General features: G+C 38.0%; 1 protein-coding gene across 4 annotated transcripts in view; it reads right to left on the bottom strand.

Annotated features, from left to right (window-relative positions):
- Positions 1 to 346: 346 nt before the first annotated feature.
- Positions 347 to 12298, bottom strand: part of LOC109889683 (coiled-coil domain-containing protein 136) — a 63308-nt gene continuing 51356 nt past the window's right edge. For 2 of the 4 annotated variants that reach the window (XR_002255313.2, XR_004209790.1), the window contains 2 exons: positions 9773 to 9836; positions 347 to 4399 (listed from right to left, as the gene is read on the bottom strand). Coding sequence is in view for 2 of the 4 variants with exons in the window: in XM_020481294.2 (XP_020336883.1) it covers positions 4387 to 4399; positions 9773 to 9885 (126 nt within the window). In the remaining 2 variants the exon portion in view is untranslated. Of the gene's footprint in view, positions 4400 to 9772; positions 9886 to 12298 lie in introns of all 4 variants that reach the window. The other 2 variants (XM_020481294.2, XM_020481296.2) reach the window with 1 other exon arrangement.

Below are 12298 nucleotides of genomic sequence, written 5' to 3'. Positions count from 1 at the left end.
CGTCCAACCTGACATTGAGAGGATCTGCAGAAAGGAATGGGAGAAACTCCCAAAATACAGGTGTGCCAAATTTGTAGCGTCATACCCAAGAAGACTTGAGGCTGTAATCTCTGCCAAAGGTACTTCAACAAAGTACTGAGTAAAGGGTCTGAAAACGTATGTAAATGTGATATCAGTTTTTTTTATTTATACATTTGCAAACATTTATATAAAACCTGTTTTTGCTTTGTCATTATGGGGTATGGTGTATAGAGTTTTTTTGTGTGATTTTAAAAAAAACAATTTAGAATAACACATTGTAGAAAAAGTAAAGGGGTCTGAATACTTTCTGAATGCACTATGTGTTAATACGTATCATTGGCACTGACACATATGGATTATAATTTACTTTTCTAATAATTTACGGTACAAAATATACCTCCAGGTATCAAAATGACCACAACTACTGTATATTCAAAACAACAAAGTCAAAGGGAAACAAATGCAAACTGAGAACTCTGAAATAGAGGCTCATAACTCATATACATACAATAGCATTTGCTATGAAGCATAGGTAAAATAAGCTTAAACAATTGTGTTCAGGATAAAGCAACATTCATATGCACTATTGCAGTCATATAAGAATAGGGACTGAAGTTTAGTAAGTTGAGCAGCATTAAGATGCATTATTTTTCGGAAGAGGTGAGTCACTAAGTTCTACATTGCCTGTCAAGATGTAGGACCTTGAATGAGAACTAACTGTTGTCTACTATTAGATCTCCCACAACAAAAATTAAGATACATTTGTATCTGTAACATAGGCAAATATACAACTCAAGGAAATACAGGATCAGTATTGCTTTTGGTGGGTTGTTTATTTTTAGCGATAGCATACTTATACTGGCAAATAAGAAGAAAAAAAGACCTCTATATGCATCCAGTGATTACTCAACCAAACATAGGTATGGAAAACAATTGTCAATATAAACTCACCATGAATAGGCTTTTACATATAGCTTAATTTGGCTATCAAATATACACTGCTCTTTCAAAATAGATCGACTTTCTACAAATCTATTACAAATGGAGAAATATATCTCTCCCATTACTCTATACCACTTCTGACTATTTACATCAAATACAGAGTAGAATAGAAACATCATATTAAACATAAATGAACTGTAACATTTCTCTTAGACTGTATGTAGCATGCGTTTTTTAATTCGGAAGTAGTTATACTTTTACTGTGTCACAAAATTTCCCTGGTGTTATCAGAGAACTTAAAACATTTAAAATACTGCCTTGGATTTGAATGTGACAGTTCAATCTAGACATATTTTGAATTAGCAAAGAAAATTAACATAATTGACATAACAATCCAATTTCAAGAATGGTTTCTGCAATCAAACTGGTTTAGCTGCCACTTAGTCTACCAACCCTCTGCCACCACCACACTCATGCTTATTGTCATGTTATGACCAGATATGGTAGAAAGTAAATGTACTATCTCTGGTATGACCACAAGAGCATTAAACTATGGAATGCTGACTGTCAACATTCTCATGCTGTGTACCTGGAACTAGAACAATCTGAACAATTCATTTGAATGACATCTCAGTCTCAACTACATGTGCAAACACCAAGCAAAGACACTAAAGTCTCTTGTCCTTCTCATAAAAACACCTGTAGGTTCCTTTTTTTTATATACATTTTAACGAGCGTAGTAATACTGAATAATAATAGTATTGTGAGTAATACAAGAGAGAGGATACAGGGAAAACTCAATCATGATTAGTGCGTACAGGTGTTTTGTAAATATTCACAAGTTCAAAGTTAAATACCCACTGTCCTTTGTCTGAATAGCTGCTACTGTATGTTCAAATAAGTAGATAACATGATCAATACATTACAAATAGGTACTTTAACACTAATGTGTTACTGCACTAAACATTTCAGATTTCAAAGGGAACTGGTGAAGACATCAAAGACGTGTCAGAGACACCTCCAAATGTGACCCTACTTGGAATGTGAGTGGACTTGTTTATTAATCTGGCATCTGAATTTATTTTTGGGGGGAGGCTGATTCCACTGTCACAGTATGACAGTGCAGTCATGCAGGCTTTACCGGCGACAGACCTTGGTTCAAATACTATTTGAATACTATTTGACGTCTTCCAAATACTCTGAGTGTTTTCTCTAGCCTGCCTGAAGTGCCAGATGGGTGTGGTTTGCAATTTTGGGTCTATTGTATTGGTGCATTCAACAAACAAGCTCAATCAAGCACGGATGAGGTATTTGAACTGATTTGAGATTTTTAACCCAAGTCTGTTTGACAGTGCCCTAGGCTAAGTTAAATTCATTTTTTTTAAAGTGACTGTGACTGTGGACAAACATAGCTAGGACAGTCCTATGTGGGTGAGGTGGTGGTTAAACATAGGCTTGAAACACCGGGCTAGGGTTGACAGGTGCTTTAGAAGAGCTGAGCTTATCTCACACACTCTTCTCTCTTTAATGAGGAAACCATAACAAATAGGTATTTACAACTTGGACACAAAGATTGAACATCCTCATCCTCACTAAAGATAGAACGAGTGGAATGATCTTTGTATTTTTAAGTAAATGTACATGTACAGTGCCGTGAAAGTATTTGCCCCTCTCTGATTTTCTCTATTTTTGCCTATTTTTTATACTGAATATTATCAGATCTTCAACCAAAACCTAATATTAGATAAAGGGAACCTGAGCTTACAAATAACAAACATATTTTAATGATTTAATTAAGAAAGTTATGCAACACCCAGTTCCCCTGTGTGAAAAAATAACTGACCCCTTACACTCAATGACTGGTTGTGCCACTTTTAGCTACAATGACTACAACCAAACACTACCCTGTAGTTGTTGATCAGTCTCTCACTTCACTGTGAAAGAATCTTGTCCCACACTTCCATGCAGATCTGCTTTAACTCAGCGACATTTGTGGAATGGCCTAACAACTACAGGAAAAGTTTGGGTGGAGTAATTGCAGCTAAAGGTGGCACAACCAGTTATAGAGCGTAAGGGGGCAACTACTTTTTCACCTATTGGGTGTTGCATAACATTGTTTATGAAATAAGTATGTAATTGGTGCGTTATTTGTTCACTCAGGTTATCTTTATCTAATGTTAGGTTTTGGTTGAAGATCTGATAACATTCAGTATCAAAAATATGCAAAGTAGAGAATCAGAAAGGGGGCAAAAACTTTTTCACAACAGTGTATATTGATGAGAACATAGTGTATGTGTTATAAATTAGTTATTGCATTTAGGGGAAAGTATCTGCCACTCTAGACTAGACCTTCATGACTAATTTCACTTTAATTCAGAGAAATCCCTAGGGTTTTAGCTATTCACAAGACACAAGCTATTCAAAATACATAATTATTTCATGTATTTGACATATTCGTTTAAATCAGAGGTGTCAAACTCATTCCACGGAGTGCCTATTGTTTTTTTTTTTTTTTTTTTTCTCCCTTTCAATCAAGACCTAGACAACCAAGTGAGGGGAGTTGCTTACGAATTAGTACAAGGGCGAAAACCTGCAGACACTTGGTCCTCCGTGGAATGAGTTTGACAGGCGCTTTAAATAATTCAGTACACATAGATATAATTATATTTGAAGAACATTTCTGTTAGTACTTATTTACAATATCATGAGTTAAAGAGCTTTATTCAGCAATTGTGCAAGATGCAGAGGTTGCTATTGTTAAAGAGAACTAATCACAAAGGCAAATCAATAGAGGACTCAACATTGATAGTAGCACAATAAATTAATGTAGAAAGACACAAGGTGAGTGTTGTATAAGAATAATACTGGACATTCAAACTCAGGAGGACTTAAGCAAATCAACAGAGAGACAGGAAAGGAATAGGCTACGACAGGAGTAGACATAGATTTAGGCTCAACAGGTACTCTCCCATTGAAACTATGTATTCACACTCTCTTCTTAGCTTCGTGAAGACACTCTCTTAATAAGTCTTGACATGTGTTCCCCAGAACAGGGGAGAAAATGAATCCATATGTTTTCATCTGAAAAGCTGTGGCAGCACATCACTTTATCTACCAATTTCAGAACATTCCTTTCACAAATCCTGTGTTTTTCTGAATAGTTGCCATCTAAATATATTTTGCTGCTTCCAAGCTATGAATTAGAGGAATGGTGTCTGATCTGTTGTTGGTGCCCTGGTAGGGTCCCAGATAGACGTGATAGGAGGGTAGAATGGAAGGTAGCAGTCTATAAGCAGACATCACTGTCTTTGTCCGTATACAGTTGTTGTCTTTCTGCTCAACATCAGGTCAAGGCTCTCAACAAGCTAACCATGATCAGAAGTGCAGCTGTTGCTGCGGTGACTGTCAGAATAGGGTTCCATTCTATATCACTCCCCTGAGGATGCAGAGACAAAGGTTAGGGGTGGATTTTTAGAGACCTTTGCACACTTAGTAAGGCATACAATAAATAAAAATATGAAATAAACATGCACACACAAACACATTTACGCCAAACGTGCACTGAAAACTGTCATCAAATATTTAAATCACAAATATGTACACATTCGACATTAAATAGTTTGCTGACGTTACAAAAAAATTATCTAAAATATAACAGTGATGTCATACATGAAAGCACTGTGTGAAACTACCTACCGTCCCATGTCTGTCACTCAAAAATACTTGGTATGTTTTATGCATGTACATCTTACGATAAATGGGACTTTCTAATTGCCACCCTCTAGCTAGCGATTACTTTGTCTGGTACCATACTGTATGTGCTGTAGCCAACTTCTCTCTGCCTTACCTGACAATGAATGAAGAGACTTGGCTAAAGCACAAACTGACTGGCACGAGACTAGTAATTATCCACATTTATAAACTGGGTGGTTTGAGCCCTGAATGCTGATTTGCTGACACCCGTGTTAAATCAGACTGTATACACACGGGTATGACAAAACATTTATTTTGACTGCTCTAATTATGTTGGTAACCAGTTTATAATAGCAATAACGCACCTCAGGGGTTTGTGGTATATGGCCAACATACCACGACTAAGGGCTGTATCCAGGCACTCCGCGTTGTGTCGTGGCTAAGGACAGCCCTTAGCCGTGGTATATTCTCCTTATTTCTTAAACATAGAGTATCAATGATATATCTCAACTCCTATGTCAACTCTGAACACCTGATCAAACCAAAACTACACAACAGCAGTAGTAACCAAAATAAACATTTCGGACAATCTTCGTGGTCCTTCGAGATGGATTTGAACCAGCATCTGTCTTACTTTACTTTAAAGGGAAACGGAAACACTAGGTTCTAACTGTAACTGTAAATCGCCATGCTTTTGGGTTCATATTATTACATCAGTGACCGGGTAAAAACATTTTAGAATGCTGATATATGATGGCCTGTAATGCTTGATGCTCAAGTGGTTTTGCAGGTCATTTCTATTTTTCTAATGGTTGGGAACTCTTTTGGATCTTATTTTTCTCAGTAGACTACAGATATCTGCCTCTCCAGTGAATAATGTCCGTGCAACAATGTATCAATTCATCTCCTGTCAAACTTTTCCCCACCAGTTGATTTAGCCTATGCTGTATTTACATTCAGCAACCAAAAGCAAGGTTGCTTCTCTCCTCAAATAGGCTAATAGTAACAAAACGCATTCAAAATAACTGCCCAAAAGGTTGTAGCCTAGTTTTCCCCTATGACTCAACAAAGTTTAGAGGAATTGCTAAAAGGTCAGCGGAGAGGCAAGCAAAAGTGCGTTATTGCGCAGGAGACAAGTGAAGATGAATAGGCTAAAGATGAAGGCTACCTATTTAAAAGCTCATCCTTAACCATCATTCGTAGGCTAAATATAAGGCCTAACGGGACTACTGTAGTGGATTTACCACTTTGCAAGAGAGAACAATTCTGTCGGTTTCTAGAGTTTACGCACTCAAATTAAAATGTATTGTCGGCATTGACCACCACATGCTTAACTCCCATTGATAAATGATTAATCATTATGTAGGTGACCGGTTGCTGGAATTTCTATTTTCCTAATGGTTGTGAATTTGATCAGCATCACACTGTCGTAGCCTACTAGCCATAGGTCTATTCTTTCACCTTTAAACTCTCCCCATCACTATATTTTGTACATTGTGTCTTTCCATTATCCTGCACATGCAACATTTCAGAAATAACTGTACTTGTAAGGTGTTTTTAACTAAAAGAGTAGGCCATAGCTGCAGCAGCGAATTTCACTGTGCAAGAAACACATATCAGATGTTGGGATGACAGGTGCTGTATGCAAAGTGAACTTCGCAAGCCCTCAACTCACATAAAGCTTCCCTTACATTGCTGAACAGCACACTTGCACTTGACGTGCGTTTATGGATGAGAACGTAAACTTGCCATTTTCAAAGAGTTTAGCTCAATGGGAAACAGCGAATGTCCTGCTTTGCAATTTAATGCCTACATTTACAGCCAGGGCTCCTGGCTCGCCCTAACGTACCTCCTTGCCTGTCCAAATAAAACATTAAAATATTGATAATTTATTTGACTGAGAAAGGCGCTGTCAGAAAGACCCATCATTGTCTGATAAAGCATCTGAGCAAGCGAAACAGCGTCTCTCTATCTCAGGATGTGTAGCCCATGTATTTGATGCTGTCTGGACTAAAAGAGTATGGCATGACATAATTTTTTGACCAAACCACATCAGATACATGGGGCTACAAGACAGAAGGGTGCTGTTTCAGTCGATCGGATGCTATTTTGGACTAACGTGCGAAGGTACCTATTACTACTAAGTTATTTGTATTACAATCAGATGAATACACCATGACTGGTTGTGTTCATGCCACATTAACAGTCAGGCTAACACATTTGTATAGTTTACATGGCGTTACTATAAAACCCACAATAGAACTGCTAAAGCACTCGTTTGGACTGCTCATGAATGTAAGGAATGTATTACTGTACAATATTTAAAGTCATGCCCCACTCTGTCCTTGCCATTGTTAGAACTGGTGTTATAGACAGTTTTAGGATGGCATGTCGTATATGGTTTTCCCCATTGCCCCGCCTTCTCTCGACATTAGGGCCTGATCCCCTCCTTCTCCGGATAGTCGATGATGCCAAACTCACTCTGATTGTCTGCCCAGTCATGTGAAATCCATAGATTAGGGACTAATGAATGTTTTTCCATTGATTGATTTCCTTATATGAACTGTAACTCAGCAAAATCTTTGAAATTGTTGCATGTTGCGTTTTTTATTTTTGTTCAGTATAGTAAGAGATGAAATACATGAAGTAGGCTTAAAGTATGATGGGGAAAATGGAAGTGAACTATGCATAATTATGTAATCACCAATTGTCAATGAAGAACAGGGCGGTCCATTATATTGTATTGAACTATTCTAATTATATAATCTCAAAATGTTATGTACTATATCAGTCTACTCTGGCCTACTTGGTGTACACAGTGAGAGCGTGCCTAATTTACAATGTCACGAAGACCAAGACGAATGGATGCACTCGTTAGCGTTTCTACAAAATCTGAATTAAAACGACTTCTGATGGAGGGGAGGAAATTAATCATGATGACTTCTCTGTTGAGTATTCTTGTGATTCTGAGCCTCAACCTGAATCTTCACCTCCGGAGCTTAAGCTAAAAAAAAGAAGAAGCTAGAACTGTCTGCACTGTGCCGGTGCCCACGCCACCACCAAATGAAACGGGGAGACAGGAGAGAGGATGGCAGGGTTTGGAATAGAACAAGCCGGTGAAAATTCTACGGTCTATTATCACCACAAATGTCATCACTGAGGGAGCCGGCCCTAATTCTCAAGCAAGACATAAAATAAGCAATGCACTCAACAGCTTTCGTTGTTTAGGCTATGAACATGCTCCAACTGAAAGCTGACTTTTTGACTGCTGTCATATCAACACTTATATTCATAATGCCATTTTTGCTTTTGTGATGATATTCTCCATTATCAAGCACACTTGGTGCTTGTAATGATGTTTAGGCTACTGATGTTTTTGTCATTTAACTATGCATCTTACTGACCGTACTTCTTGGTGGTTGGGGTATTTATTTGTATTTTGTAGTTATAAGAGAAGCTTATACCGGGATCCAACACCAATGCTTTCTGTTTCATAGTTGTAACAAAGGCAAGTCCTCATCTGGCAGCTTCATTAAATAGTACCCTCAAAACACCAGTCTCAACATCAACAGTGAAGAGGTGACTCTGGGATGCTGGCCATCTAGGCAGAGTTGCAAATAAAAAGCCATATCTCAGACTGGCCAATAAAAAATGAAATATTAAAATGGGCAAAAGAACACAGACACTGGACAGAGGAACTCTGGCTAGAAGGCCAGCATCCCGGAGTCGCCTCTTCACTGTTGATGTTGAGACTGGTGTTTTGCGGGTACTATTTATTTTGAATTGTGCTAACATAATTGCAAAATGGTTTTCTAATGATCAATTAGCCTTTTAAAATGACTTGGATTAGCTAACACAACGTGGCATTGGAACACAGGAGTGATGGTTGTTGATAATGGGCCTCTGTACGGCTATGTAGATATTACATTTAAAAAATCAGACGTTTCCAGCTACAATAGTCATTTACAACATGAACCATGTCTACACTGTATTTCTGATCAATTTGGTGTTATTTTAACTGACTTTTAACTGCTTGTTTACTTTAACTGACTTTAACTGCTTGTTCTTTCAAAAACAAGGATATTTCTAAGTGAACCCAAACTTTTGAACAGTAGTATATGTCTACATAGCCTAGGCCTACTGTGGCTAATATTGAATATTGTTTACTTTGAAGTTTAACAGGGCTTAGCTATATTGCACAATGAGTATCAAGGTTTCAATGCAAATACATCTTAATATCACAGTAATTTTGCTTAAAGGAATAATCCACCACAAACCACTAATTCCTATTATTTACAGTGTTCAATAACTAATATGTGAGAACAACATTTTTGGCAAACAAATGTTTCTGTACTTATAATAAGATTGGGAGAAACATGTGGCGGCAGGTAGCCTAGTGGTTAGAGCGTTGGGCCAGTAACCGAAAGGTTGCTAGATCGAATCCCTGAGCTGATAAGGTAAAAATCTGTCATTTTGCCCCTGAACAAGGCATTTAACCCACTGTTCCTAGGCCGTCATTGTAAATAAGAATTTGTTCTTAACCGTCTTTCCTAGTTAAATAAAGGTTACATTTAAAAAATTTAAATCTTTGTGGAAATCTGTTGCAGATAAATTGACTTCAAAACCCGCAGTGCTCTCTCTCTCTGGTCAAGCTTGCTAGCTAGCTAACAAACGTAGTTACACACAATTATCATGATGATGTAACACATTTCATTTCTAGGGTGGAAACCCTTTAATATTTGGATGTGAGAGCTCTCACTCCCCTTACTGTACAATAATAAGTCAACGTTCCAAATGTCTGGACCCAGTCAATGAAGTTGCAGCTTGCGTCATTTCCATGGCAATGTTAATGGCAGGGCCTAGTCCCAAATTAGCATTGGCTCCGAAAAAAAGTATTCAAAGTTATTCAAAGTAGCAGTTTCTGTATGACAAACACCCAGGACATCTATTTAGGTTTGTTTAGATTGTTTTATATGGCCTAGCTTGTAAAATGCTTCCATTCCCCTGCAAGTTACTTTACTTTAAGATAGGGCCTTAATTTTACGTACAGTAACTATCTATATGGACATAACAAAGTGCAGAGGACCGACAGACAGAGAAGCATTCTTCCTCCTACCTTGCTTTCTGGAACGCCAGCTCGGACAACCAGCACCAAACCACTCCCAATATTACAATCATTCCTATGAAGGGGATGGAGAGAACAGGGGACTCAGACGAATGGATGTTGCTCTGGATTAGGGGAAGAAAAGGGGGGGGGGGGTGGATGAAGATGGAGGGGCAATGGAGAGAACGAAATAATAAATGAGTGGAGGGCAAAAACGTTTACATACGGACACAGCAAATCACCCAAATGAATCCAAAATGAAACATGATATGGCCTTGCTATGAAGGGGTAGGGGAGTTATGGTATGGACTGATACAAATAGGATAGGGATGGAAATCTAGATAGATAGATTCCGTCAATTCGACTGATCGATAGTACAAAATAATTTATTATGCAAAAGTAAGACACCATATTTTTTCAAAGGTTTTAAGAAAAAAATAATGGAATATATTAGTACAATGCATGTGATTATTTATGTGCATACGTGACTGAAATTGTCTGTGGTGACAAAACAAACAACAATGAAAAATTGTGACACAAAACAAGATGTTGAAACACATGGTGAAAACTCTTTCCTTATTCATTGGGGCTCTTGAGTGGTGCAGCGCTCTAAAGCACTTCATCTCAGTGCAAGAGGTGTCACTACTAGTCACATCTGGCTGTGATTGGGAGTGCACAATTGGCACAGCATCGTTTGGCTGGGCTAGGCTGTCATTGTAAATAAAAATGTGTTCTTAGTTGACTTGCCTAGTTCAATAAAGGTAAAACTATTTAAAAAACAAAAAAAATTCCAAGTCCACAGTAAACACAAAGCGTGTGGACATATAATACAACGCACAGGGACAGTATTTGTAGACTGGGACAGGCAGACAGTTTGACACAAGGGACAGTGCTGCCATAGGGAGGGCATGACACAGACAAAGTGGAGGGCAATTTGCATTGCCACATACAGACAGAGATCATAGCCCTCAAGCATGTTCTCTGATATGATCTGACAGTCATTGCCAGCTTATATCAAAGCATATTATAATATACAGTCATGTATATAAATACATATATGTATGTATATTGATATACAGTGCCTTCAGAAAGTATTCACACCCTTTGACCTTTTCCACATTTTGTTGTGCTACAGCCTGAATTTATATTGTAGTAAATTGAGACTTTTTTGTCAGTGGCCTACACACAATACCCCGTAATGTTGAATTATGTTTAAGACATTTTTACAAATTGATTCAAAATTAAAAGCTGAAATGTTTTGAGTCAATAAGTATTCAACCCCTTTGTTTTGGTAAGCCGAAATAAGTAAGAATTGGCTTGACAAGTCAGATAATAAAGCTGCATGGACTCACTCTGTGTGCAATAATAACATGATTTTGGATTACTACCTCATCTCTGTACCCCAACACATACAATTATTGGTAAGGTATTTTCTGTCATCTGAATTAGTTTTAACATAGATTAGTTTACCCTAGCCTCAGATCATTTTAAGAATATTTGTCTTGACTTGACTCAACTTATTTCAGAACAAACATGGATTCATGTAAAAGAAGAAAAAAGCGAAATCCTCTCTGATTGACCTAATTCTGAAAACTTGCCCCCATAAGTACTTTTCCGGTAGTGTCTTTGCAAATTAGCTCAGTGATCACTGTCCTGTTGCATGTATTAGAAATACCAAACAGACCTGATCCTCCCAAAGTTATAATTTTTTACATTTTTTTTCTCCCCAAGGGTTTCTTCATGATATATGTATATTGTGGTTCCCGAGTGGTGCAGCGGTCTAAAACACTGCATCTCAGTGCAGGAGGTGTCATTACAGTCCCTGGTTCAAATCCAGGCTGTATCACATCTGGCCGTGATTGGGAGTCCCATAGGGCGGCGCACAATTGGCCCAGCATCGTCTAGGTTTGGCTGTTATTGTAAATAAGAATTTGTTCTTAACTGACTTGCCTAGTTCAATAAATGTATTACTCAGAGATTTCATCTCTATGGCAGATAAACAGGCCATCTTCAAACACCTTAGAGTCAAAAATATAACAAATGCTTGGTACTCTATAGAACTTTCAAATCTCTTTGTGATTAAAAAGTCCTGCCTGGCCTGGGCTAAGGCTAAAAGAAACTGACTCGGTTGCTGATTGGAGGCTTTCAGGCAACTGCGAAATAATCACTTTTAAGAAAGCGAAATCAAGCTACTTTCTGAGTTCTAGCTCAGACTCTGGTAATGTGTCTACATTTGGGAAAATAGTTAATGCACTGACACGTGGAAATTCCTCTCTGTCAATGCCTAAGCAAGTTGTGTCAGAGTCTGGATCATTACTGATGTTGGGCCACCACGAGCCGCCAGAACAGCTCAATGCGCCTTGGCATAGATTCTACAACTTCCTGTGTGGAAGCACCTACTTTCAATATACTTTGTATTCATCATTTACTCAAGTGTTTCCTTTATTTGGCAGTTAATTGTAGAATGGACAGAGAGGTATCGCTCGAGTTGCCACAAAATGGAATATAACGTTGTGGATATGATGTGTACAATATGTA

The sequence above is a fragment of the Oncorhynchus kisutch genome, linkage group LG4 (assembly GCF_002021735.2).
Source record: "Oncorhynchus kisutch isolate 150728-3 linkage group LG4, Okis_V2, whole genome shotgun sequence".
In the NCBI taxonomy this organism is placed as follows: Eukaryota; Metazoa; Chordata; class Actinopteri; order Salmoniformes; family Salmonidae; genus Oncorhynchus; species Oncorhynchus kisutch.
The sequence above is the reverse complement of the archived record's forward strand: the minus strand, read 5'-3'. Positions and strand labels throughout refer to the sequence as shown.